At 34.2% G+C, this 25,936-nt stretch overlaps 11 protein-coding genes and 10 pseudogenes across 21 annotated transcripts, besides 2 other annotated features; 11 read left to right on the top strand and 10 right to left on the bottom strand.

Annotated features, from left to right (window-relative positions):
- Positions 1-581: 581 nt before the first annotated feature.
- Positions 582-25,936: part of a mobile genetic element that runs on past the window's edge.
- Positions 1,708-2,334, top strand: TVAGG3_1054130 (annotated as a pseudogene). Its single transcript has one exon. A coding segment is annotated over exon 1 (627 nt).
- Positions 3,651-4,185, top strand: TVAGG3_1054140 (annotated as a pseudogene). The gene has a single exon. A coding segment is annotated over exon 1 (535 nt).
- On the top strand, positions 4,190-4,983 carry TVAGG3_1054150 (annotated as a pseudogene). The gene has a single exon. A coding segment is annotated over exon 1 (794 nt).
- Positions 5,014-6,070, top strand: TVAGG3_1054160 (annotated as a pseudogene). Its single transcript has one exon. A coding segment is annotated over exon 1 (1,057 nt).
- TVAGG3_1054170 (Poxvirus D5 protein-like family) lies at positions 7,513-7,785 on the top strand (the record flags this gene model as incomplete). Its single annotated transcript, XM_001312603.1, has 1 exon — positions 7,513-7,785. One exon carries the CDS (start codon positions 7,513-7,515, stop codon positions 7,783-7,785), a length of 273 nt encoding a protein of 90 aa, XP_001312604.1.
- On the top strand, positions 7,820-8,239 carry TVAGG3_1054180 (protein of unknown function, DUF4108 family; the record flags this gene model as incomplete). Its single annotated transcript, XM_001312602.1, has 1 exon — positions 7,820-8,239. The coding sequence occupies one exon, from the start codon at positions 7,820-7,822 to the stop codon at positions 8,237-8,239; it is 420 nt and encodes a 139-aa protein (XP_001312603.1).
- On the bottom strand, positions 8,256-8,708 carry TVAGG3_1054190 (uncharacterized protein; the record flags this gene model as incomplete). Its single annotated transcript, XM_001312601.1, has 1 exon — positions 8,256-8,708. One exon carries the CDS (start codon positions 8,706-8,708, stop codon positions 8,256-8,258), a length of 453 nt encoding a protein of 150 aa, XP_001312602.1.
- On the top strand, positions 8,745-9,620 carry TVAGG3_1054200 (protein of unknown function, DUF4106 family; the record flags this gene model as incomplete). Its single annotated transcript, XM_001312600.1, has 1 exon — positions 8,745-9,620. One exon carries the CDS (start codon positions 8,745-8,747, stop codon positions 9,618-9,620), a length of 876 nt encoding a protein of 291 aa, XP_001312601.1.
- On the top strand, positions 10,084-10,284 carry TVAGG3_1054210 (uncharacterized protein; the record flags this gene model as incomplete). Its single annotated transcript, XM_051255831.1, has 1 exon — positions 10,084-10,284. One exon carries the CDS (start codon positions 10,084-10,086, stop codon positions 10,282-10,284), a length of 201 nt encoding a protein of 66 aa, XP_051081405.1.
- TVAGG3_1054220 (uncharacterized protein) lies at positions 10,313-10,891 on the bottom strand (the record flags this gene model as incomplete). The annotated part of the gene is made up of 1 exon (XM_051255832.1): positions 10,313-10,891. The coding sequence occupies one exon, from the start codon at positions 10,889-10,891 to the stop codon at positions 10,313-10,315; it is 579 nt and encodes a 192-aa protein (XP_051081406.1).
- Positions 12,008-25,936: part of a mobile genetic element that runs on past the window's edge.
- TVAGG3_1054240 (uncharacterized protein) lies at positions 12,735-12,971 on the bottom strand (the record flags this gene model as incomplete). The annotated part of the gene is made up of 1 exon (XM_001291825.1): positions 12,735-12,971. The coding sequence occupies one exon, from the start codon at positions 12,969-12,971 to the stop codon at positions 12,735-12,737; it is 237 nt and encodes a 78-aa protein (XP_001291826.1).
- TVAGG3_1054250 (repellent protein 1 family) lies at positions 13,021-13,461 on the bottom strand (the record flags this gene model as incomplete). Its single annotated transcript, XM_001291824.1, has 1 exon — positions 13,021-13,461. The coding sequence occupies one exon, from the start codon at positions 13,459-13,461 to the stop codon at positions 13,021-13,023; it is 441 nt and encodes a 146-aa protein (XP_001291825.1).
- Positions 13,492-15,065, bottom strand: TVAGG3_1054260 (annotated as a pseudogene). Its single transcript has one exon. A coding segment is annotated over exon 1 (1,574 nt).
- On the top strand, positions 15,231-15,822 carry TVAGG3_1054270 (annotated as a pseudogene). The gene has a single exon. A coding segment is annotated over exon 1 (592 nt).
- TVAGG3_1054280 lies at positions 16,141-16,704 on the top strand (annotated as a pseudogene). The gene has a single exon. A coding segment is annotated over exon 1 (564 nt).
- Positions 16,786-18,098, bottom strand: TVAGG3_1054290 (annotated as a pseudogene). Its single transcript has one exon. A coding segment is annotated over exon 1 (1,313 nt).
- TVAGG3_1054300 lies at positions 18,386-20,562 on the bottom strand (annotated as a pseudogene). The gene has a single exon. A coding segment is annotated over exon 1 (2,177 nt).
- On the top strand, positions 20,653-21,126 carry TVAGG3_1054310 (uncharacterized protein; the record flags this gene model as incomplete). Its single annotated transcript, XM_051255833.1, has 1 exon — positions 20,653-21,126. The coding sequence occupies one exon, from the start codon at positions 20,653-20,655 to the stop codon at positions 21,124-21,126; it is 474 nt and encodes a 157-aa protein (XP_051081407.1).
- TVAGG3_1054320 lies at positions 21,407-22,279 on the bottom strand (annotated as a pseudogene). The gene has a single exon. A coding segment is annotated over exon 1 (873 nt).
- Positions 24,319-24,981, bottom strand: TVAGG3_1054330 (uncharacterized protein; the record flags this gene model as incomplete). The annotated part of the gene is made up of 1 exon (XM_051255834.1): positions 24,319-24,981. One exon carries the CDS (start codon positions 24,979-24,981, stop codon positions 24,319-24,321), a length of 663 nt encoding a protein of 220 aa, XP_051081408.1.
- On the bottom strand, positions 25,196-25,747 carry TVAGG3_1054340 (integrase core domain containing protein family; the record flags this gene model as incomplete). Its single annotated transcript, XM_051255835.1, has 1 exon — positions 25,196-25,747. One exon carries the CDS (start codon positions 25,745-25,747, stop codon positions 25,196-25,198), a length of 552 nt encoding a protein of 183 aa, XP_051081409.1.

The raw sequence follows: 25,936 nt of genomic DNA on the forward strand, positions 1-25,936 counted from the left end.
TAATTCAACTCTCTTCATGAAACGCGTAAAAAATAGAGACGGAACGAAAGAAGAAAGGTTTATGAGTCCGGATGACTTAGATAGGGAACTTGTTAAAAATGGTCTCGGAATATATGAAATGCCACCAGATGAGGTACAAGAAACTCCACAGGAAGAAGTTCAGATACAACCAGACATGGAAGAAATAGTTCAGCAACAACAGCTAGAAGAGCCTGAAGGAAACGAACAAGTCCCTCCTTTGGAAACTAACTTCACAGAACTAGATGAAGATTTGGAACAGCCGAAAAATCTTGACCCTCAACAAGAGTATGAGGAGAATATGGAATCTTTCAAGAGTCTAAGAAAAATTCGGCTGACATAGTAGAAGGATATCGAAAAATGTTCACCGACATACAAAAGACTCCAACATCAGATGAAAATATTCAGCATAGAATGGAAGTACTGAAAGAAAATGTACGCAAATACAATAATCCTTTTTACTTACGACCTATAACGTTCAATCTTTGGCTGAACTCGGTGAAAATAAAAGGTTAAATTTCAACAAAACATATAGAAATGAAACATTGTTTAAAGTTCATTCAGAACCTAACCAATATGGAAACAAACCTACTTTTGTTTCTGCAGACTATGGAACTACAATGAGATGGGGTCATAAAGCTAATCCGGATAGGTGGTTCATAAACTTACAACCTCAATTCCAAGAAGTTGTAGACGCAATGGAATTGAATGGTGAACCAGATATAACTGGTATTTTCAGCGCGGCTTTAATGCCATTGAAAGATATGAAAGATGCAGATATTTTGGACCGGTATGAAATGAACATGGCTGGGAAATATAACACCTGACGTTCTAGAACATTTATCTCAAAGAACTACACAGAACCATAGAGATGGTATATTTGGTGAAGAGTTTAGAAAGAGAGTTAGGGAGAGAGAAGGAAGAGAACCTATTGTACATGACCTTGCAAACGAAAGTTTGCAAAATGTCATAAAAACTTACTTTGCAGACAATGAACTGAGAAGGATGAATATTTAAGAAAACTCAAATGGACAGTACCAAATGAAATGTTAGTATTGAAAAACATGTTCCATGACAAAATAAAACCAATACAGAAATAAACGACGCAAGACTGAAACGTTGGGTAAAAGCTTTCCCATTCACAAAAGATATTATTGGTTACATGGAAAGAAAACCAGAATGGCTACAAAAACATATATTTGGATAACGAGCTTATTCCATATGGACAAGCTATATTTGAAGAGCTTGAACCGGAAACTCAGGAAAGTCATGCAAACAATACGCGAAGACTCAAATACAAACTATGACAAAATCTTTCTAGGATATAGGTTACCTAGATGGGCGACCAGAGCCCAAAGGCAAAAAGGACATGGGAAATTTACAACATACTAGGTGAACATGAGGCAAAGATGCTACAACTTGAAGCAGAGGGCAAGTTACCAAAAGCGACACCAAAGAAGAAGAGAAGAGTAGAACAAAGTGAAAGTAGTGAAGAAGTAACTCATCTAGTGAAAGTAGTGGCAATGAAGGAAAAAAGAAGAGTTAAAGATTCAGTTAAAAACTCAGTCAGGAAGAAAGTAAAGCTTGGTCCGAGTGGGTTCTATTATGACATATAAATCCAACTATTCTATATTTTTACCCATATGAAATGTACGCCGCTCAGAATAAACGCCAACAGTTTTGGATGCCATGAACGGAAATGTTTCTGAATGGTATAACGAATGCGACAATGCCATTAGAAGGTCAGAAATAGTTCCTGGAACTTACGAATATACAACTGCTGTTTCTTATGGAAACGTAGGTGAGTTTGGAGAAGGTTCTTCAACCACAGTAGATATTGCTTGCGACAGGTTTCATATTATTTCTATTGACAACTCATTCTTATACGTGGAACAAGACATTGAAATAAAACCTTCTGCCAAGTTGTCTGACAAGAAAGGTTGCAATGGAATTTTCTATGTCGGATACCAATATGCTCCAGAAGTTTTCATGGGATATAAGATATATTCTAACTCTGACTTAGTTCAAACAGTAACATGGGCAAACTATGAATGGTTCGCTTTGAGAAACTCAGTACAACCACAAGCTAGAGAACAAACAGACCAGTATGCAACTATTGAGAAAATAAGAAGACTTGACCCTAACGTTCCAGGAGTTTATGTTGACCTTTCTGGACAAACTGCAGCAGCAGTAACCAAAGTAAAACTGAAACTTAGAGTTCCTTTGTCATCTTTCCTCATCTTTAGGTTCTTAAGATACTTACCAAACTGGGCAGGAAAAATTTCTATTGAACTTACTCCAAGCAAAAATAACTTAGTCATTGCACCAACACAAGACCCATTCACTATTGAAGCCAAAGCAACAGCTCAGGAAACATTCGCCGAATTTTGCAAAGACAAAGTTGACTTAGACTTTGGTTTCTCAAACTTCAACAATGAAGTAAACTATTATTTCAATGCTGCTGGAACTGCTTGGGACACAGTTAAGTTTACATGCGAAAAGTTTGAATGCAAGAGAATAGAAAGCAGACTTGCAGTCTATATGTTGGACCCAGATATTTCAAATGCTTTAGCTGCCAAATATATTGCAGTTCCACTTATGTTCCCTATACACCAAATATCTGTCAAAGACTTTGCAGGTGAAGTTGGAAACCAAAATCCAGGAGCCGCAGGTGCAAGAACAGATATTGCTTTAACAACTGCAATGAAACATGCAGATACTATGTTTGTACTGTTCAGACGAACTATAAATGACTATTCTTGTTTCTACAACCCTGGTATTAAATATCATATAAACATAGATGGCAAATATTATCCAAGAGAAGAATATTCTACAGTTGAGGATATGAGGTCATACAACTTGACATTAGATGCTATGAACTTTAACAACAACTTCACAACAACCATTAACCCTGAAATGCAAAGTTCTATTATGCCATATGTGAAAGTATGGACTCATACAGGAGGTCAAAAAAACTCAATATACAAATTGGAGACCGTTCAAACTTTTGGCTTGGCATTCCATTTGCTGACTCAGAAAGACTTTATGGGTGGTATTTCAACTGTTGTACAGTTCAAATACAATATACTGGTGACAGAGACGGTCCAGATGAATGAGAGCAAAGAAGTTTACAAAACCAATAGCACTTTTCACGGAAGATGCTCTTTTGAAGATTCGTTCGATGAAACCTGCTGGGGGCCCTCAGATTGGCATAACGACAGCTTCCATCGAGCAGATTTTGGCAGCAGCGTCAGTAAGTTGTTCTTGAACTGACTTCTCTCCGTCAAATATTGACAGTACGCCAGTTTTGACATAATATTGTAAGATAAACTTTACCTTTAGAAATATCTGTAAGTTTTGAAGTTATATTTTTGTCTGCTTCAAGAACTTTCACCATTTCAGTTATACCAACTTTCTTTGCTTTATGAAAATATTTAGGTTCAGCAAAGACTGCTATTCTATAACATTTTCCATTGTTTGTGTAAGAACTATTCTGTCAATGTATTTGTATTGTTTGTGAGTATAAACTTTGTTCTGCTTCAATTCAATAAGATATCCGAATACGTCCATCTTTTATTCTAAGTAAAATGTCATTTCCGAAAAATAGAAGCGTAAGTGTTTCAAAAGGTTTAATGGCGGTGGCAGATGTGAAGTTAAATTCACCAACTCAAACAAACAGTCAAAGTGTTATTGTCAATGTCAAAGACAGAGATGTTGAAGTGGGGAAACCATACGAAGACAAAGATGGTATAACAATTGTTCCTGTAAAAGAACCAACATATCCTGAAGTTAACAGAGACTTAAGTTCTGTTGCAGATATTCGAAAACGACTACCAACAACTGAAAGACAAACTTCAAACTCAGGAGAAGATTTGTCAAGCTTTAAGTATAATGTTAAACTTGGTCGAACACAACCCTGTAAAAGTGAACTCATATGTCATTGCACCTCATGAAGTTTTGAAAGAACTATTGAAACTTTTGACAGAGGCAGACGATATAAACATCAAAGAAATAGAACCCGACATTGGTTGCTGTGGTGTTTCATATAATGTCATTGACAAGATATACGTTATGAAAGGAGGTGAAACGTTGAACTTAAAATATAGTTTCCCAGACGTTATAAAAATATTTGACGACCACAACATTTCATTAAAATTTATTTGCTAAGTAAATGGCAGAAGACATAATGTTTATATTATTACGACTAAAAACCCTGAGTCAATAATTCTATAACAACAAACTTACAAAGTCCTCAAGGACGATATTGTAAACTAACCTTAAACACAATGACGACTAAAGCCTGTTTTGCTCTTTTGACACCAGAAGACTTTATTGTTGTGAATGGTAAAAAATACTCCTTTGAAGATACTTACTCAGATATACCACCAACAGGTTTTGTTGAACTTATTTAATACTTTAAGTACGGGTGTAACATGTGCTGCAACTAGAGCAGGTTCATTATTTTGGATGTCCGACTGAGTTTACTATAAACGATATGAGCTATAATACAAAACTTATTTCTGGTTTTTACTACCAACAGTTTCCTATGACAGGAAAAGGTGTCATACAAGGAATGTCTATTCCATTGACATTAAGCACACCAATCTTATATATTGTTTCAAACTTAGGTTCAAAGTGTTATTCGAATGTCGACAGAAACTATTATGACCAAAAGATACTTATGCGTATAAACAATACTTTCTCTGCTGGTTTGCCTATTGTTCATTCGAATGCAGAATTTTCAACCTTAGTGAACTCAAACACTTTGGCAAGTATAACGTTGACATTAGTTGACGCAAACTTTGTTCCTGTAAAACTTTTATGTCCTATGTATTTGTCAATGACGGCAGAAAGTTTCGAATTGGAAGATGCAACTGGTGAAAGTATTGTATTACAAGAACAACTTCACAACAAATAGCTCAAGAACAACAAATGCAACAAATGGAACAACAAAGTCAAGAATAAAAAAATATTATTTTTTTTATTTTTATAAAAATGTACAGAATCGATGTTTCAGATTTTTATGACTTCCAAGCATTCAGAAATATGTGTCCATTTAGAGACTATAACAAAGCAGTCGAGAATTTGAAACGTTTAGTCATTTATGTTGACTCTGCCCCAGAATGTTATGTCATGAAAGAATGGGATGTTGTCTTTAACAAACCAAGAGCAACAATAGTGTCTGAACAAAATGTAGACAGAAACTTAAGAAAATAAAAGTTGTACAAGTTGGAATGAAGATGTTAGATGCTTGGGATATCTTATTGTCAAAGTTAGAAGATTTTTCAGTTCGAGGTATAAAGTTCTATACACCTTCTCCAAACTTCTATTCTATCTTCACTGGATATAAATACGAACAAGTAGAATGGAAACACAGTATTATAGAAGCTTGGTTAGACCATGTCAAAGAAATTATATGCAATGGAAACGAAAGAGTCTATGAGTATATCTTATGTTGGTTTGCAAATATCTTACAACATCCAAGTGCTAAAAATGAAACTGCTCTCATTATAATTGGAAAACAAGAACTGGTAAAATACTTTCTTTACAGATATTTTGTGCAAACTGTTAGAGGGCTATTCGAATCCGAATATGACAAACTTAGAAAACATCTGTGGCAAGTTTAACTCCTCAATAGAGAATATGAAACTTATAGTTTGCAATGAACTTCAAAGTTAGATACAACAAAAGTTTTGAACTCAGATGCTTTGAAGAGTCTTATAACAGACAAAGTTGGAGTTGTTGAAAGAAGTATAAAGACCAAAGAGTTTGTGAAAATGTTGCAAACTTCATTATGGTTTCAAACAATGCTGTTCCGATGAAGTTAGAAAGTTCTGACAGAAGATATGTAGTTGTCAGAACGTCAGATTCTCATATGCAAGATACAGAATATTTTGACGCTTTGTCAGAATATTTGACATCTGACTTTTACAACCACTTGTTCTCATATTTCATGACATTAGATATTTCTAAGTTCAATCCAAGACAAATTCCACATACCGAAGAGAGACAAACATTGTTAGAGAGTGTGGTAGAATTTACGAAAAAGTGACACTTAACCTTAAATTTCCAAACACTATTTTTTGATTGTATTTTGTTATTTATATATTTATATATATAAATATATTTATATATGTATATTTATATATGTATATTTATATATGTATATTTATATATGTATATTTATATATGTATATTTATATATGTATATTTATATATGTATATTTATATATGTATATTTATATATGTATATTTATATATGTATATTTATATATGTATATTTATATATGTATATTTATATATGTATATTTATATATGTATATTTATATATGTATATTTATATATGTATATTTATATATGTATATTTATATATGTATATTTATATATGTATATTTATATATGTATATTTATATATGTATATTATATATGTATATTTATATATGTATATTTATATATGTATATTTATATATGTATATTTATATATGTATATTTATATATGTATATTTATATATGTATATTTATATGTATATTTATATATGTATATTTATATATGTATATTTATATATGTATATTTATATATGTATATTTATATATGTATATTTATATATGTATATTTATATATGTATATTTATATATGTATATTTATATATGTATATATTTATATATGTATATATTTATATATGTATATATTTATATATGTATATATTATATATGTATATTTATTTAAAAAAAATTAAAATAATATAATTAAAATTTATTTATATTTTAAATTTCATACTGATCTTCGATTCCAATTTGTGAATTGATATCATTAACAATTGAATTTCGGTGCACCCCTATGAGCGCTGGCGACCGAAACACCACTAGTAAGATTGTGTATTAGAAACTGCTTCATGCTGTGTTGAGTAAGCTTCGATGTCTTTGTAGGATAGCTTTCTGAGAGCGAAACAAGATAGTGTTGAAAAAAAAATTTTGAAAATCTGAGAGACTGTGCAAGAGCCAACGACCAAAACACTACCAGTAAGATACAGCAGTAGTAGCTGCTTCATGCTGCATTGAGTATTGTTGAATAATTTGAAGTAGTGGTTTTTGAATCAGCACCCCTATGAGAGCGCTGGCGACCGAAACACCACTAGTAAGATTGTGTATTAGAAACTGCTTCATGCTGTGTTGAGTAAGCTTCGATATCTTTATCAGACCACCTTTAAATTAACCACTCACATTCTCACTGTGGTCCATCTAAAATTTGTAAACTTTATGACATAAAATTATATTATATGCAGGATCCCACCTATTACTTAATCTTTTTGGAATAAATGTTTTATAATATTTATCGATTGATTGTAATTTTTTGTATAAAAAAAGTTTTTTATTTATATTAAAAATATATTCGGTTAATGATATTATCTTATAATTTGTAAATAAATCTAGTAATAAAATAACTTTAATAGTTGGTGTCACTTTTTCGAAAATTCTGGTTTTTTCTCATATTTCATGACATTAGATATTTCTAAGTTCAATCCAAGACAAATTCCACATACCGAAGAGAGACAAACATTGTTAGAAGCAAACAAGAGTGTATATGAACTGTTCATAGAAGAAAGCGACTTTGAGTGTTTAGATGAAAAGTCTTTATATGATGAATATAAACAATATTGTCAAGAGTATGGTTATATGCCAGCGTCTAAACGAACATTCTTGGCAAATGTCAAAAGTCTTTTAGATGTTCAGAATGGTGTATATACAAAGAAAATTTTTTCTGAGTAAATTTTAAAAAAATATTTTTTATCCGATAGAAAAGATGACGAAATATATTTCAGTAAACAAGTACATGTCAGGACTTAAAGAAGAACTAGACCCATTCACATATTTGAATGTTTACTTCTACCATTTTGAAAAGTCTTCATTCAGCAAAGTTTGGAACATCGAACCAGTTAAGTTTGCTATTGTGACTAAAAATGGTGCGAAATTTGAAGACTTAGACATAGAAGGTTTGTTAACAGTCAAAGAAAGTTTTGACAGAAGGTTCTCAAACCTTAAAGAAGGCAAAGCATACAAACTTGTTATACCTTATGAACCAAAGAAGACAGACGACTATGAATATTATGAGTCTAAAGTTGTAGAAGTTCAAGGTAAATTGGGTAAAAAGATTTTAGAGTCTAAGCCAGTGTTTACTCCTAAAGAGGAAGAGAACATTGACATTGACCCAGAAATGTTCTAAAAATAAAATTTTATTTTTACATGTCAAATTTCTTCTTCGGTGGAATTGGCTCTAGTTCTTTCTTCTCTTCTTCTACTTTCTTTTCTTTCTTTTCTCTCTTCTTCTTTTCTGGTGGTGAGACGTCAAATTTCTCAGAACCATATTTATGTAAAAGTTCTTTGTCCTTTAATAGCTCATCTATTCTGTTTTCTTTTTCATCTTCAAGAACAGCGCATGTGTCTTCTTTGCATTCTAAGAATTTTTGTTGGACTTCATCTCTCCAAGAGGCGTCATCTCTGTCAACAAGTCTGTCATTGACAAACTTAAAGACTTCTCTGCTTAATGTTTTATGGTTCTTGTCATATTCCCAGAAACAGAACTTTAGAACAAATTCACCTTTCTTGTTTACACTATGTAAGGTTTTATGGTCTACAGATGTTTTGCTGTCAAAAAGTTTGTCTCGAATATAGATAGCAAAATCGCTAGACATTTTCTAAAAGATAAAAATTTTAATTTTTCTAAAAATATGTTAGAAAAAAAGTTTGCTGACATTGACAAGAAATTTGAGAATGTTTTAAACAAGAACAAGAGGAAGTTAGAAAATGCTCAGATAAAGCCTATACATGAAAAGTTCTTATTTGCTCAGAATGGTATAACAGGTCTAATTGCACCACCTGGGTCGGGTAAGACTTTCACTTATCTTAAAATGGCTGCACAACAACAAGAACTAGATGAGAAGAACCCATTCTATGAGTTAGTTGTTATTTGTTCGACTTCTGGTCAATTTGACCAAACCGTCAATTCGTTCAAAGATATTATAAAGAAGTCTAAGTTAGTATGTATAAAGGATACTGAGTTGTTAGATTGGATAAAGAAGTACCAAAGAAGAGTTTTGAAGTATAATGCTATAAATGAGTATATAAATTCTAAGTTTAAAGAACCTAATGAGGAAATGCAGAGAATATTAGACAAACACCACTTCAGAAACAAACAGAAAGAGATAGAATACATTTCGAAGAAATTGCAATCTTACGAATGGAAGACTTACCCTCATAGATGTCTTCTTATCTTAGATGACTTTGCTTCTCATCCTTTGTTAAAGAACAGAGAACAAGATATGTGTCGAATTCTTAAGAAGCTCAGACACTTTAACATCTCAGTTGTCATTTGTGTACAGACAGCAAAGAGTTTAAGTAAGGATGTTAAAAGAATACTTACTGACATAATACTTTTCCCCGGATTGTCCGAAGACGATTTCATGGAACTTATGAAAGAGTCCATGGCAGGTAAGTTTGACAGACATGAACTATGGGAGAAGTACAAAGTCATACAAGACCCTCATACTTCTTTCAGAATTCATATCTACGCAAACAAAGTTCAAATTGTAAAAAGTCAAGCTTGAAAAATGTAAGTGTTTAGTCTTAGTAAGGATATCTCTTCGCGAAGCAAATACCATTGCTGAGTTTTATGTACGTGAAGAGAAGTACAATGAATTCAATTACGAGTACAATTGCAATGACAACTAAGGCAACTATTTTTGTCTTTTGCCAGCAAGAGTACTTCTTCTCTTCCAATGGTTCGGCAGAACTATACTCACTCATGAGAAACGCCAAAACAGTTTAATAGAAAAAGTGTCATTTTTTCATGTCCGAAGACTCGAAGGTGCAACACTTCCAAATACCGACGAACTCAGAAGAGCAGCATGGCAGTATGTTCTTGACAACTTCTTTGAGTTCTCCAGGTACACCTTGGAAAATGCTGAAGAACTCCGACACAGAGAATTTGGAGAAATTGCACTCCAATACTACCTTGACAAACAAAGGTAAATTAAGACTAAAAACTTAACGTTTAAAAAGTGACATTTTATGAGCTCCGAGTCACCGAGAAAACTTGGTCAGATGTTAGCAGCTTACTTCCCTGAGGAGGATGGAAGCGTTACATACATCAGGTTCAAAAACAACGAACCTGGAATTGCGTACCAAATTCGCAATTACATGACCATGGAAGAGTACGAAAGGTTTCTACAAGAGAAACCAGCTCTAAACAACTCAGAAAAGAAAGAGTAAAAAGTTTAATTCGTAATTGTTTATTTTTTTACTTGTAAGGGCAAGCTGCAAGTATGAAGTCGACTATCTCCGTCTTTGTTTTGACGAGCTGGACGGCTCTTGCGAGTACGTCTGTTTTGCGGTCTCCAGCTGGTGTCTGACCTTCGTAATTGCGCATGTTCTTGAGAGCTCCAACTGTAAATGGTTGTAGGATGAAGAGTCTCTCAGACTGCTTGAGGTAGTCGTCTCTGTCTTTGACCGAATCTGTGGTACGAGTCGAATCGGTCGATTTGATGGAAGAGACTGAAAGCCTGTCGTCTTCCATTGGAGCTGTAGCATACTCTTTGCGTAAGCGGTTCAGACCTTCTTCGAAGTCTTGGTCTCTCTTCGATTGAGATTGGAATTGGAATTGCTGGGGTGGAGCTTGCTGGAACATCCATGGGTTGGGGAAGTAAGGCATAGGCTGAGGAGGGTAGTTCGGGAAGCCTTGTGGTGGGTAGTAACCTTGAGGTGGAAATTGGTAGTAATTCGGAGGTACTTGCTGGAACTGAGGTTGCTGAGGAGACTGTTGTGGTTCTTTAGGTTCCTCTGGTTTGGGAATGGACTCGGTTGGTGGGACGTCGGACATTCGTTTGTGGCTTAACCGTCGGACCACAACGATAAAAATCTCTGCTACTAGCAGTACTTTTACTGACAGTAGCAGTACTTTTACTGACAGTAGCAGTACTTTATCGTCGAAAACCCTCTCAAATTTTCCTTTTTACTGACAGTAGCAGTACTTTTACTGACAGTAGCAGTACTTTTTCTGACAGTAGCAATGGTCGAGGTCGAACCTACCGACGAGGCAATTTACCTAATTGAAATTAACGAGCTTGTTAAAGACTTCCTCAGGCAGAATGTAAAAGGCAAGCTTGTTAACGGTTGGATAACGGGAAGGGCTGCCTTGAATCTCGAGATTTCGACTGGAATTCCAATTGAGGTACCAGAAGGCACTCCTTTCGACGACATAAAGCAAGCAAAGAAGGAAGCCATTATAAAGTTCTTTGCCAAGCGTCCTTGGATACTACTTCCAAACAGAGAGAACCCTTTCCCAAGAATGAACCAAATTCTCAAGGGTCTCCTTCACTTCTCTGGTCAGCCGTTCTACATAACCTGTGAAGGCGACATTCAGCCAGTTCAGTAAACATCTCATTTTAACTCACTTTTTTTATGTTTTTACTCACACTCGTACTCACCAGGTATGAGTACAACTATTTCAACTGTGAACCTTGTATTGACCGGTCTTCCTGTAAATGCAAGTTTGGTCAATACACAGTTTATGGTGGCAAGAAAGACAGTGGGGAATGCGCGCTCGAGAGAGAATTGAAATTCCAGACCCAACTCCAACAAGAACTCTCAAGTTGCCAAAGACTCATGTGAAGAAGAAGTCATATAACAAAGCACTTATAGCCATCTATATGGCACGTTTAGAGTAAAAACATTTTTTTCATTTTTTGAATGAAGCAAGTTAAATTCGTCCCACACCAAACTCAATGGACCGATGAAGAGTTTCAAGCTATGGTTGAAGGTGTTGAGAACGACATAGACGGCGAACTTGAAGGAGCTCAAACCACAATTGCAACCAAAATTGCACAAGTCAAAGAAGAGATAGCTCCACTTAAAGCTACCAAAGCTACTCTTGACCTCATGGATACTTACCGTTTAGAAGTAAAGAGTGGAATAAGACAATTAAAATTGAAACTTCAGTTAGTAAACATATCAAGTGAATGGTGGCACTGTGTTCCACCTTACTCATTATATATGAATTTGACACTTTACGAAACCGTTAACGTATATTTTACAACACAAACGACAACACTAACTTAACCTTAAATATTTACAAAGCCACAAACGACTTCACTAATGAAAAAATAAACGTTCTCACTAACGTTCCAACTAATGTTCTCATTTACAAAAGTATTGCAACTCCTCCCATTGCTGTGCTTCACACAATAGTTCATATTCTTCAGTATCGCTGCTGTCACTCCAATCGTCAGAGTCAAAATCACTGTCAAAATAAATGTTAGTAAGTTTTGACAAAGCTAATGAAACACGCTTACCGTTTGTATCATATGCTTGTATAAACTTTCCATTCTTCATTCCTTCATAAACGCTCAAACTAACTTTACCCTTTCTCCCTCGTATCTGATAGAATGTATTTTCACGAGGAACGAAGAACAAATTCTTGAACTCATGACCGTTGTAGTTTGTTATCTCAATAGTTTTCGTCATTTATATAAAAATAAAATAAAAAATAAAATAAAAAATAAAATAAAAAATAAAATAAAAAATAAAATAAAAAATAAACTTAAAAATTAATGATATCACCACCCTCACACATATGAAAACATAGCACAAAAATAAATTTAGGTGAAGTGGTGAGATCTCACCTGTTTTTTCACCTCTTTTTTCACCCTGTTGAATTCATTGCTTTATAACTCTCTTCCTTTCTCCAACTCTTCTAACTTCTTCTTAAGTTCAGCAATGTTGTCCTCATGAAATTTAATCTTTCTCAAAATTCCTTCTTTATCTAATGGTTGCTTTATCTTTCTAAACTGAACTCTACCATCCTTCATAGTATGAATGTAAAAACCTTCTGGAATAGTTCCTGATTTAATGTATTCTACCAAAAACTTTTGTTTCATTGCTTCAGTGACTTTATTTGTCATTTCAATCAAATAAAAATTTTAATATTAAATAAAAATAACGTTATTTTTTTCAGTAAGGAAACGCAGGAGTTTTACGATTTATTTGAGGAGTAGGTTCTGGTTTAAATGTTGGAGTCGGTTTAGGAGTTGACTTTTGAACAGGAGTTTGTACTTCCATAGGTTCAGGAGTCATTGAAGGTTTTGCTTGTGAAGGTGTTGGAGTTTGTTTAACTTCAGCTACTTCAGTATTATTTACAACATTTGCTTTGTTTCTTTTCAACATCATAACTGCTCCCGCTGTAGCTAGCAAACCTAGTGGGAGACCATATTTTATATAAGGACTTGACCAAATGCTATTTTTGACAGGAGCTGGTGGAACACCTAACCTTGGTGAGACTGCTCTTTGCCATTGTGCGGCTCGTAAGAAATATTCAATAGGTGCTCCATAATCGTTTGGTAAAGTTTGTTTCATAGATGGTGAAGGTTCACGAGAGCTTGATGAAGAACTCATTTATAAGCTTTAAAAATAAACGTTCATCCTTTATTCCTCACCGTCGTCCGTAGCTAAGTTATAGTCATCTAATCTTATTATTGGGATGCCATTAGCACGCACCTGAATGGCAAAGCAACAATCCCTCATAAATCCAATAAGTGGCTTTGGTACGTTTTCAGTTGCTAGTTCAATAGGTCCTTTAACAGACAATTTGTATGTTATTGGAGCAGTAGATGTTTGACCTTGCTGGAAGCAAAAGTCCACTTCTGTTGGAAAACCACATAAGAAATGTGTGTTGTCATAGCTATCCCATTTATGTTCCACACTACCATCATCCACCAATGACCTCATAACATCTTCATTAAATCCTATCATATCATTGTTTGTATTGCAGGCGTTCGCAACCATTTCATAAAATACAGGTCCATATGATTTTTCAGGTTCTGCAGGCATATTTCCATAAGCTCCCATGGAAAGCTGAAGATATTTAAACTTAGGGTTCTCAAAATTAACATAATAGTTGTCTTTCTTTCTAAATAGTGCCCAAATACTTTTAACATTAATAGGCGTATAAGCTGCTGTAAATGTTGCACTTGAACTATCTGTATTCTTTGAGAATGAACCGTCCATAGGAATCCAATCCATAACTTTAACAGGAAAACATAAAACCTCGTTTGTATAATGTTCTACAAGTTCTGTATAAATGTTAGGGTCTAAAGAGAATGACTTTGGATGAATGAAACATTCATTAAAATCCATCTTTGTTCGAAATAGTTGCTGGTTACAGTTGTAATAGTAACTGTTCCACTAGCTTCTACTGCCTTCGTTATCATAGTGAATGGTTCATTCCATGGAACAAATTTATTTGTCGGTGGATTTGAATCTGAAGCAAATGCAACTTTAAGAGTTGGATTGAAAACAATGATATCATTTACAGATATAGATGTGCATTGTAAGGCGTCGCTACTGAACTTTACTTTAAGCTGAATGTTTCCTGCAAAAGCTGGAATAAATCGAATAGCTTCTAATGGAAGGAATCTTCTAACAGGAATTCTTAAACGAAGCTTAAAATCAAATGATTTTCCTGCTGTAATTGGACCACTAACAATTTGTCCTGTTCTGCATGTTCCCGAATGACTCCATACATCTTCATGTCGAGTCTTTGAGAAAACATCTACTTTCTTTATTTGTTCGGTAGTTTGTGAGTTTGAAGTTATATATGCTTCTTCTCTTGCGTTGTCTTGAGAATATACGATACGACCATTTGCAAGGATTTGATATCCAGCAACTGCATAGAAAGCGTCATCGAAACCAATCCAAAATCCTGGTGGGTTTGTTTTATTGGAACCTGAACCAATTTCTTTATCTACAATAAATTGACCTTCCATTTTATACGTAATGAATGTATTGTAAAGGTCCAACATATTTTCACCAGGAGGTGAGAGATTGAATGTTACCCATGTGTTATCTTTAGCAGTTCCAGGTTGTGATGGAATCTTTGCGTCAGAATATTTTCTATTAGTGTCACCAATTTGAACTGCATTGTCTATGATATCGAAATATGAGCGAATCTGATGAATATGCTCTGCTGGAGTAAATTCGTTTAGCTGTTCGTTCTGCATGTATTTACTTCAGATAAAAATATCTATTTACTTCATTATTCTCACTCTTCTTCTTGGCATTCGTGGTGGAAGTTGTTTCTTGACATTTTCAATGAACTGTACATTCTTTTTGTCTCAACTTCTTTCACTGGTGGGTCAGGGTTCTTTGACTCGGTTTGTTTTTCAATGAAATTCACGAACTTTGCAATAAGCTCTTGGTTCGTTATTGAAAGTACATCTGGCTTCTTTTCTTCTGGTTCTATTGGTGCTCAGTTTGAACAGAAGGTTTTATATGGGCTTCGCCCTGCCATGCACCTTAATGTTGTCGCTTTCTGCATTCGCTAATGGAACCTTTCTTTTTCTTACGTATATTTTACCATCTTTACTCTGACTTACGTAATAGAAAGGATGTTGTATTCCTCTTGCGTCATTTAATATAATAGACTCTCGCTCTGATTTTGACAAGCTCATTTTACATCGGTTAAAGTTTTTAATTTTGTTTTTTATCTGCAGTCAAATGACTCAGACAAGCCCTACGGACAAGACCCAAGGGGTCATAGATGTTGAAGCATTGAAGAAAGAAATTCGTGAGCAAATTTTATCCGAACTGAAGGAACAAAAACAAGAACAAAAGCCAGAGAGACCAAAGAGAAAACTTAGTGAAAAACAACTTGCTGCATTAGCTGCTGGAAGACAAAAGAACCCACGTTTGCTGGCGAAGAAAGCTAGAGAAGAAGCTGAAGCAAAAGCTAAAGAAGCTGAAGCAAAGAAAGAGTAAATGGTTTATTTTTATCCGAACTAAATGTATAGACAAATACCTTTATCTGTTGCGTTCAGTAGTGAAAACCCTGACGTCAAAATAAAGGGGAACAGAGTAACGTTTAAGTTTCCAACAGACTGGATTGTGAACATAAATGAAGAGAAGTACATTGGCATAACATCTATGTATATAACACGTGCTTTCAGAAAGGTTGACTTTATACTTCAAGTCGAGATAGAAAATGACGAACAGTCTTTAAGCGCCCAAAACATTCACATATACAAATACTTTAAAGACGATACAACATTGTTGCAATGTATGATTTCATTTAATGAAATGTTCGAGAAAAAGTTTAACATTGAAGTACAAACTTTACAGCCTTTACGTGAGTTTCTTGCACAAACTGAAAGAAGAAGGTAGTCAGCCACAACTTATAGACTTTCATTATGAATTTAATGAAAATGAAGATGGAACTCATGACTGTCAGTTTGTTGTATTCTCACCATTCAATGAAGTAGCTAAAGAGAAAGAAAATCCATTACGTATAAGATTTCAAATCTCTGAACCAAGTGATGATTTCAAGAATGTTTTCAATTATGATGCAATGCTTCCGAGGAAAAATGAATTTTCAAAGATTTAACACCTGGCATTTGGGATAGAAAGCAAGCTATATTATATTCAAACTTAAGTAAGGGAGTTGAAAATGAGTTCATTGGTCATACAAGAACTACACCACTGCCAAATCCTAAATACTATAAATTAACTGGCTTCAATCGTGAGTTTTGGATAGACATGTTCTCCACTCATGACCATAACTGCCCAGTGTTCTTACCTCCAGACCATAAGGACTGTCTCTACATTGAAGCACAACTCTTAAACTCTACCATCGCAGTATTGTAAATGACCACATGGGCTTCGCCCTTGCCGCTAGCGGCTTATTTTTATCATGAATGGTCTCATTGCTGACAAAAATAAATGACCTCAGAACTTCAACTTACGAATAAAGCTTGTTTTAGTCGTTATTGAGAAGTTAAACTTTTCAGCAAAGCAAGGACTAGAAGACTTACATAAGTCAAATCCAATCTCTTGACCGTCATAAAGTGCTTTATATAACTTCATAACACTGAACTCAGAGTCTTTGTCAAATTTTCCTTGCGGAACCATTAAACCTTTATCTTCATCATAGAAACACTGAACAGAGTCAGGAAACATTTCATTAGCGGTTAAAGCAATAACATCTTGCTTCACGCCTTTCATTCTGCAGTGAAATGCAACTTCATTTAAATCATTCGTGAGTAAGTCTATGTAAGTCTTCTTTCCACAAAATATTGACTTGTATGCTAAACTTTGTTTATCTTTTGTGATTTCTGCAAAGTCGAACTATGAAATTGACCAAGGTTTTTACCAATGAGAACTCTTCCATAACGTTTCTCAAACTCTTCAGCTAAACGAGGGATATCTTCAGTGTAGAGATGCATACTGTCCGTATCGCTATAAAAGATGTCCATTCCTAAGTCCTCAGCAGTACAGAATACTTCACACATTATTCTCTTCGACATAGACAGAATGTTAACACCAAGTGGACAGAAGTTAAAGTGTCTGCAAATGCTTTTCGTTAGCTTGAAAATAGTTTTATCTGAACCATCCAAACCTTCGAACTTCACTATATGGTTGTAGTTTCTGATGGCATATCTTATAGCATCTTTGTCATTTACTATGGTTATTTTTGACTCAATAGGAGATAGAATAGTTTTGCCATAAATACTGTTCAGAATGAGCTTTATATTTTCTTGCAAAGGATTTCCTTCTTTCTTATACTTTAACCTTAACTCAAACAACTTCTTTACTTCATCTCTTATTCTAATATCTCTGTTTCCATCGTAATAGTATCCTTGCAACACTTCACATTTGACACCTTGATATTTTATGAGGTCTTGTAATGTTATATGGTCAACATACATTAAACAGCAAGTGTTTGAACTTCTGGGAACGTTAAGTTCTGGATTTAGTTCAGGGTCACAAACTATTAAAGGAAAGTGTCTATGTATTCCAATCTCTGTTATCTTAATGAGAACAAAGAAGCCAGACATAAACTTTTCACCAATGGGTTCCTTTTGGTCGTCATCGAATAAATGTCTCATGAGATACTCTGTGCTTAACATTTCTTTCTTCATAACCTTTGGAATACCTTCTAAAGTATAAAGTCTTGCTATAGCTGATGGATATAATGAAACAGCGTCGAAGTCAGCAATGAGTTTCTTTTCGCTCTTTTGTTTCATGTTATCTGACAGCATACATCTTCCACCTTGAATACAGCGTGAAATAAATTCTCTTGGTTTATTTGAGAGGTCATATAAATTTCCATTCGGGAAGTACACTCTGTTCTCAAACAATTTGTTAGCAATAGAACAAATACTAACGTAGTCATACGTTTAAATCAAATTCTTTCAATATGTCATTGCGGAACTTAACAAAACCTTCTCTTAAAATTCTTACATCTTGTTTGCAATAAATGTGCTATATTTTTCTAAGTCGAAGTGGTTCTCATCTATTCTGCAACCTTTGATGGAATCTATGTTTTTCATGAATGTATCGCATCCTGGATAAACTTACATGCTTCAGAAATGACACCAGTTCTGTTGTCATTTGCTAACAAAACACTGCTGTAGTAGTTATATGGAAATACTTCTTTCGGTCCTGTTTGTAAGTTAAACATAGCAGGAAATAGTTTAAGCTTCTTATTTATAACACTGTAAGAGTCTTTTATAATAATTGCCCTTCCTTTATATAAGCCAGTTATTTGCATTGTTCGTGAACCTTTAATGATGGGAGTTCCTTTCACTTCTGTCATGTGTCTTAAGATGAAGTTTATATCATAACTGAGGTTATGGAAATATATTAAACTCTTGTCAGGAAGTCGTTCCAAAAATTCTGTTGCACAGTTCTGACCCCAAATGCTTTCACTCACTGAACCATCTTCACTGTCGTAACATATGTTAAAAGCTTTATGAAAGCCATCGGTACTGCACTCAAAGTCAGCAAAGAAAACGTGCTCAGGAATGAACTTGCACTTATTTTTATTTACTTCTTTTGACTCGGCTTTCTTCTTCAGTTGTACACAATACTTTGGAGCATATGTCAAATCTTTAAATGGTGCAAGGTTCTGTTTATATAAGTCAGTCGTATATGTGAAAAGTTCTCCATAAGAAATAGGTTCAAAATATTTGCACTCCCACAATGTTTTCATAACATCCCATAACGGTGTTGTTCTATCATAACGAACTACATATTTATCTTCTCTCTTTGTATAAATCTTCATCTGTTTCTCAATGTTCATTCCACCACACTCCTTCAAGATTTCTATATAGTTGCGAATGAAATATGTTGTCATTGGTAATCTTTCATTTAGCATGTAGTGGTCTTCAACAAGAAGTAAGTCAATAGTTCGAATAGTTTACATTCTTTTGGTATGTATCTCTTTATTTCATTATGTCTTGAGTCATTGAAGTAACCAATGGTAACATTAAATGCTATACCTGTTGCGTCAGAAATTTCTTGTACTTTACTTTGAGGAAAGTCTCTAACACGAATGACTTCTCTCATGTGGTCAATAGTTTCTTCATCTACTCCAGCCTGAATGCAAGCATAAACGAAACAATTGTCTTCTGTCATAAGTGCTGCAGTTCTTTTGTTCAGTTCATTGAAGATTTGGTAGCGTTCAAGATTTATAGGTAATGTGCAAAGATACTTCCAGAACTGACCGCTTCTCTTCTTATAAAACTTCTTTTCACCATTATCTTTCCAAAAGCTTTCTATAAGTGCTGGGTTTCCTGTTTGCTTAAGAGCTTCCAAAATGGCTTTCTGGTCATTTGTCAGTGTGCTTTCATCTCTATATGGTCTCTTTTTTGGTTTGCCTTTCTTTACATCTGACATCGTTAAGCCTTCATATTCTGTTAAATCATACATCTTTATTTCGGTAAGATTCTTTATGTTTGTCAAGAAGAAGTCATAGTGCATTTCAACAATACCTGCAGCATTTGCTTCTATCTCTGATATAAAGTTCTCCTTCAAGAGCTGATGTAGTAATGTTCCAATATTATTGAGGTTTAACGTAGAACATTCATACTTTCCACCAAGTTTATAACATACCATCCATCTCTGTTGTGAGTTTATTTTAATTTTCTCTAAGAGTCTCATGAAAACCTTACCGAAATGTTTGTGTAAGTAGTCTCTGTTTGGTTCATCTAAAGCTTCGATGTTAAAGTCAATGAGTCTATTGCCTGTCTTAACATTCCTCTTCCTATTCTCTTCATCTTTCTTTAACCATCTCTCACCTTCTTTTGGTTTGTCGTCAATGGAACGAAGGACATCGTTAGCTTTGCGAACTTGTTCTATAGCACTTTTAAACATCTCTCTTCTCTGTTGTTTCAGTGTGTCGTCTCTTCTTCTTGTTTCACCAACGTTTGCATTTGTTATGTCAAACATTTCTCTTCTTACTTCATGAGGTACTGAACGTCTATGATATAAGTCAATAGCAACGTCATTTAAAGGAAATGCTCTTGCACGGACTTCGTCCTCGCCGCGTTGCGGCTTTATGAACTCATGAATTCTATCATAACTTATTGCACCATTATAGTCTTTAATGAAGTCAGCGAGTGCTTTTTTGTTTGTTGCGTAATGCTTTGCAACATCTATATTAGCTTCTGTAAGAAGTTGTTTTATTTCCGAGTGTTCTAACTTAGACAACTTCCGATACATCTTTAGTAGGAAATAAAAAAATATTTTTTGAAAAAATTAGATTAGATTTTTTTAAGTTATTTTTCAAAATAATTTAATATTTTTATTTTAATGAAACACATGCAAGATTGCAAGTTCTTTTCATACAATGCTCTCGCTACTGCCATCAAGAATGAGTTCAATAATGCTTCAAATGTTAATGTTATCTTTAACAAGAAGTTTGTGAAAGAATCTAAGTTTGGTCAGTATGTCAGACCATTAGCTATCGTCATTGACCGCAAACGTTATACTTCACAAGAGTTAGCAGTAGTTTTGAAACAAAAGAGTTTCTTCGTGAATGTCAAAGATACTCATTATACTGTCATAAAGAACTCTAACGTTGACTTCTTCAGTATTGCTTTAAATCTTTCCGAACAGAAAGAATATAAGAAGGGTGAAACAAATGTGAAATATTATCCTTCATCTCTGAAGACAATAACGAACAAAGATGTTATACAGAAATTCTTACCAAAGGTTGAAAAAGCTTCTATTGACATTGACGAAGGAAGTGAAATGGTTGAAGAAATAGACCCTGAAGCTATTTAAGCAAATTTATTTTTGAAGAACTGATGGTGTCACTGCGTCACCATGTGTCACCAGGTTAATTAACTTCTCTTAAAAATGATGACAACATGACATTTTGACAACACAGCAGGATTAATGCAAAAATGAATGTTATCGTTAATGTTATCGTTAATGCTTACAGTGTCGAACATAATTGACGTAGGATTCATGACTTCTTCGTAAATGAGTGTAAATATAGCACAAAAATATATTTTAGGTGAAGAGGTGAGATCTCACCCGTTTTTTCACCTCTTTTTTCACCTCATTCTCTCTTCGTTAATGTTGTCGTGACTTCATCGTTAATGTTGTCGTGACTTCATTCTCCTCTTTGAAGTTATCGAAATATTCTGTTATTTTTTCCTTCAGTAATGTTAAGTCTTCTTTGAATGTAAGTATGTGCAACCTTTGATGTCATAGTGTGTTTGAGGAAGAGTATTTGACAATTTCCTTTATTTGCTCATTCGGTGTCATTGAAATCGTAAGTTTTCACGATAGAACCAGTTTCTGTCAGATTTATATATTTTAGCTAAGTCATAAAACTCTTGTTGTTTCTTCTGACTAAATGCAACATAACCATATCTTTATCTTCTTCATTTCCAACTCTTCAGTATATACATATACTTATAAACTCTTTTCCTTTCCTTTTGGTACTGAACGCGGTATTCTTTCTGTATGCTTTTTCTTTGGATTCAATGACTTCATCTTTTGCTTGAAGTTTCTTTTCCATCTCTCCACGTTCTGCTTTATATAGTTCATCTAACATCATGAAAATATAACAAGCATAACGGGGCCAAGCCCACATTGCTACAGCATTTACTAAAAGTCTATGAACATAATAACCTTTCAAACCAGGAGCCAAATTCTTGCGATTTTCATACGGAATCTCTTCCCTCGGTTTTCCGAGGGAAGCAATCATATGAGGAAATTCTTCTAAAAGTTCTTTTGTCTGTTGGTTTTCAAACCAATGATATGCTTGCTTTGTAGAACGAAGAGCATTCATTATACTTTGCATTTGGTACATGTCATCTTTGACTGAACGAATGAGACGTAACTGTTTGTTATACTGTATGTACTCGTATTCTTCATTTATAGCTTCATGGACTATAACTGTTGTTGTGTTCTCTGATGTTGACATTACTGTCTTTACATACAAAATAAAAAAATTTGTTAGAAAAAAATTAGCGTTATTTTTTCTGAGATAAACACTATTTCTTCACAACATTAAATTTTATCCTGTATGAAATGACTTTTAAAAGATTATTGACTGACTTCGAATACTATCTCATTGACGCACTGACAGACCCTCAAAACTGTGTTGAAAGTTCTTTAAGCTTTAAGATTGAAGGTACGACGAATTTTGTCTTCACTTACGTATTGAAAGAATATGACCGTTATCATAACGAAGTGAATCAAACACTAATAAAATTTGTAGATAAAAAATTGGTTAACAATGAATATTTTAAACGTGAAGACCCAAACACTGCTGGAGATGATGAAGAATACAGACAAGTTATTGAAAAAAATAACGCAAGATTAGATGCAATAGAAAAGAAGTTTAATGAATGTCTTACAAACACGTATGAATATCTTATGCGGTGGGAAGCTAGATGGAAATAAATTTACGTCAAATATGCAATTTATAAAATCTTATGTCGACAGGCTACGTAGCACAGTGGTCTAAGGTGGTGTTATGGAGGGGTCAGGGTCTGTGGTTCGAACCGCGACAGCGCCGTATTTTCTTATTTTCTTTGTTTGTCTTGTTTGTCGTGAATAAAAAGCGTCATAAAAGTGCTCTATCTTCCACGGGAATAAATAAAAAATTTACCTTATTTCTTCTTTATTTCTTTGTTCCCGTGGAAGAAGGGTTTTGCTGTTTTTTCTCAGCCGAAATCAATGATTTTTTCATTTTTGGAATCCTTAGCGAATGAGGAATCTTTTCTCTCGTGGAAGCTTTGACCAAAAATATATTTTAGGGTAGATGGTTAGATCTAACCCGATATCTAACCCGATATCTAACCTCATTTCTACCCCAGTTATTTTATAAACGTTTTACATGGTAAACGTTATGAATTCGTGAGATTCTAAACAATTTCGTAGCTTCTATTTCTTCTTTTAGTACATCGAATGTTTTAACAATGCCGAAGGTTTCTTTATACTTCTTCTTGACGTCAGATAAAAGGAAATCTTCTGCTGTTGGATAGTTTTTATTAAGAAATGTCAACATATCCATTTTATCTTCTGCTGGCTTTTCTGCTTCTTTCTTTAAGTCTGCATAGTCGTTTCTCATACGTTCTATCTCTTTGACGGAGTAGTTATATTTTCTTATTGCTGCTTTACATTTTGAACATTGCGGATTCATTTTTGCGTTATACATTGAAATAAAACCAGCTAGAACAACTAAGGCGTCAATGGTTTTCTTTAACTCAAAAGCTGCTGGTTTTATCTGTTCATTCCAACTTTACCTCTTCTATCTTTATTCTTATTTCCCAAACACATTTTGCAACTAATGAAACAAAGTTATCGTATGTCTTAAACTCCACCGATTTATATATGTCAGAAATATTTTTATAAACCATGTCGCAATCTGTCCATAACTTTATGGTTGCAATGAAAACCAAGGAATTCATAATTTACTTTACGTATGAATTTCTTAATTTCTACTGAGTCAGTTGCTTTGACTTCAATTTCGTCGAATTCAGGAATAGTTAGTTTTTGCTGCTGAATTTCAGGTAGTTTAGGCAAATGGTCGATGAGGTCCTCCATTTCATAAAGATACTGTTCATTTGTTTCATCTTTCGCACTACAGTCTAAATTACTTGTTAAAAGTTCTTGCTTTATCTTCTGGATTTCTGTTTCAAAAGTATATGAAGAAGGAATAAAGCTTTTCATCTCTACCAACATTGACGTAGGATTCATGACTAGCGAGTTTGGTGCTGTAGTTGTGGACAGAGTCCCGCCGTTCGTTGCTTGAATTGTTGTTGTGCCGATTGTTGAAATCATATCTTTTATACAAAATAAAAAAATAAATAAAAATAAAACTAACTTTATTTTTTCTATCTTAAGGAAATTCATGAAAATTCACGGGGGTGAAAAAACAGGTGAGAAAACGGGTGAGATCTCACCTCTTCACCTAAACATTATTTTTGGTGAATTCAATAAAAATAAATGGTTCATTTACTCACAATATTTTTGTACAAAACGACCCCAAACTTTTAACTTCTTTTCTGCAGCTTCTAATGCTATCTTAGCGAGTTCATATTCTCTAAATTCTCTTTTTAAATCTTCTTGTTCCCATTGGTCTAGTTCGTATGGAGAATCTCTATAACCATAACATATCTCACGTTCATGTTCTAATTGTTTTTCATGCATTTTTCTAACTTCTTCTTCAAACAAAGGTTTAGCATTCTCTACTGTATCTTCGAGTTCTTCTTCATCTAATTTCTCATGAACTTTCTTGTCTATGGAGTCCATAATTTTTCCAACTGCTATGCAATATTTTGGAGAAGCCCACATTGCTATATAGTTTATAAGTCTTGGGTCTACATACGTTCCTCTAACCTGTCTGATTTCATCAGGAATTCCCGCATGAATTTTGTATAAAAACCAACCGCCGGAATTCCGGCGGTTGCTATATTCTTCACAAAACGCCTTATAATACTCTTCCCAGGACTTATTTTCCAACAACTTTCTAAAGTCTTTCCTAAACTGCTGACACATTTTTGTTGCATTAATGTAACCATCCTTGTCTCTACGTAAGACTTCAATACCGTTATAAGTGCCTTTTGTGAATGTTTCGCCATTATATTTGTTAGTGAATGTTTTTGCTTCGACTGACATTTCTGTTCTTACATACAAAATAAAAAAAATAAATAAAAATAAAACTAACTTTATTTTTTCTGTCTTAAGGAAATTCATGAGGGTAGAAATGAGGTTAGAAATCGGGTTAGATCTAACCATCTACCCTAAACATTATTTTTGGTGTAAATTTATGAAAACATTAATAATACATGACTGTTCTCATTCATGTCTGATTTACATCTAATGAAAAAGTTTAGAAGAATTTTCTTATTCTTTCTGGCATATTTTTGTCTTTCCAGTACACCCGCTCTAATGGTCCCAGATGTGTTGGCTTTGACTCTCTCAAGTTCTTAGATGGTATAACATCTTCAACGCCTCCTTCATATCTTACTTTATAAGTGTCATCGTTTATGTTGTAGCCAAGTATTTCAATAACCACTCCTCGCTTTGCTTCGTCAATGGTTTCAGCAAGTTTGCCATTACTACTTTCGACTAATTTATGTCGAGGGTAAAACGCAATGGAGTCGTCAGCAGCTTTTATAAGATATCCATTACCTTGCGTAGAGTCTACGATATAATAGTTTCTACTTAACCTTAAACATTTCTTTGTCAACGGTTTGTCGTCAAGAACTACACGAACTCTTGTACCAGGAATGAGAGTAAATTGTGTTGAATTTCTGATATTTTGTGTTTGACTTCGTTTCTTTTGTATATACTTTTCTTCTTGTTGTTGTGTCATTGAATTTGGTGTATGTCCTGTTGTAGAATGTGTTGAGGAATTATATACTTCGAGAAAATGTTTCATTGTTTCTTCGGTAAAGTCTCGCTCTTGGTTTAAATCTCTGAGCGTTCTTATGAAGCGGTTTATGATGCCGAGTATGTTATGGTTATGGTCTTCAGTAGTGTAGTGAGTTATGTTATGCTTAATGAGAAAATCTGTGATTTCATTGCTGAGGTATGCACTGTCTTGGTCTGATGTTAAAGTACTTGGGCT

The sequence above is a fragment of the Trichomonas vaginalis genome, chromosome I, assembly GCF_026262505.1.
Source record: "Trichomonas vaginalis G3 chromosome I, whole genome shotgun sequence".
In the NCBI taxonomy this organism is placed as follows: Eukaryota; Parabasalia; order Trichomonadida; family Trichomonadidae; genus Trichomonas; species Trichomonas vaginalis.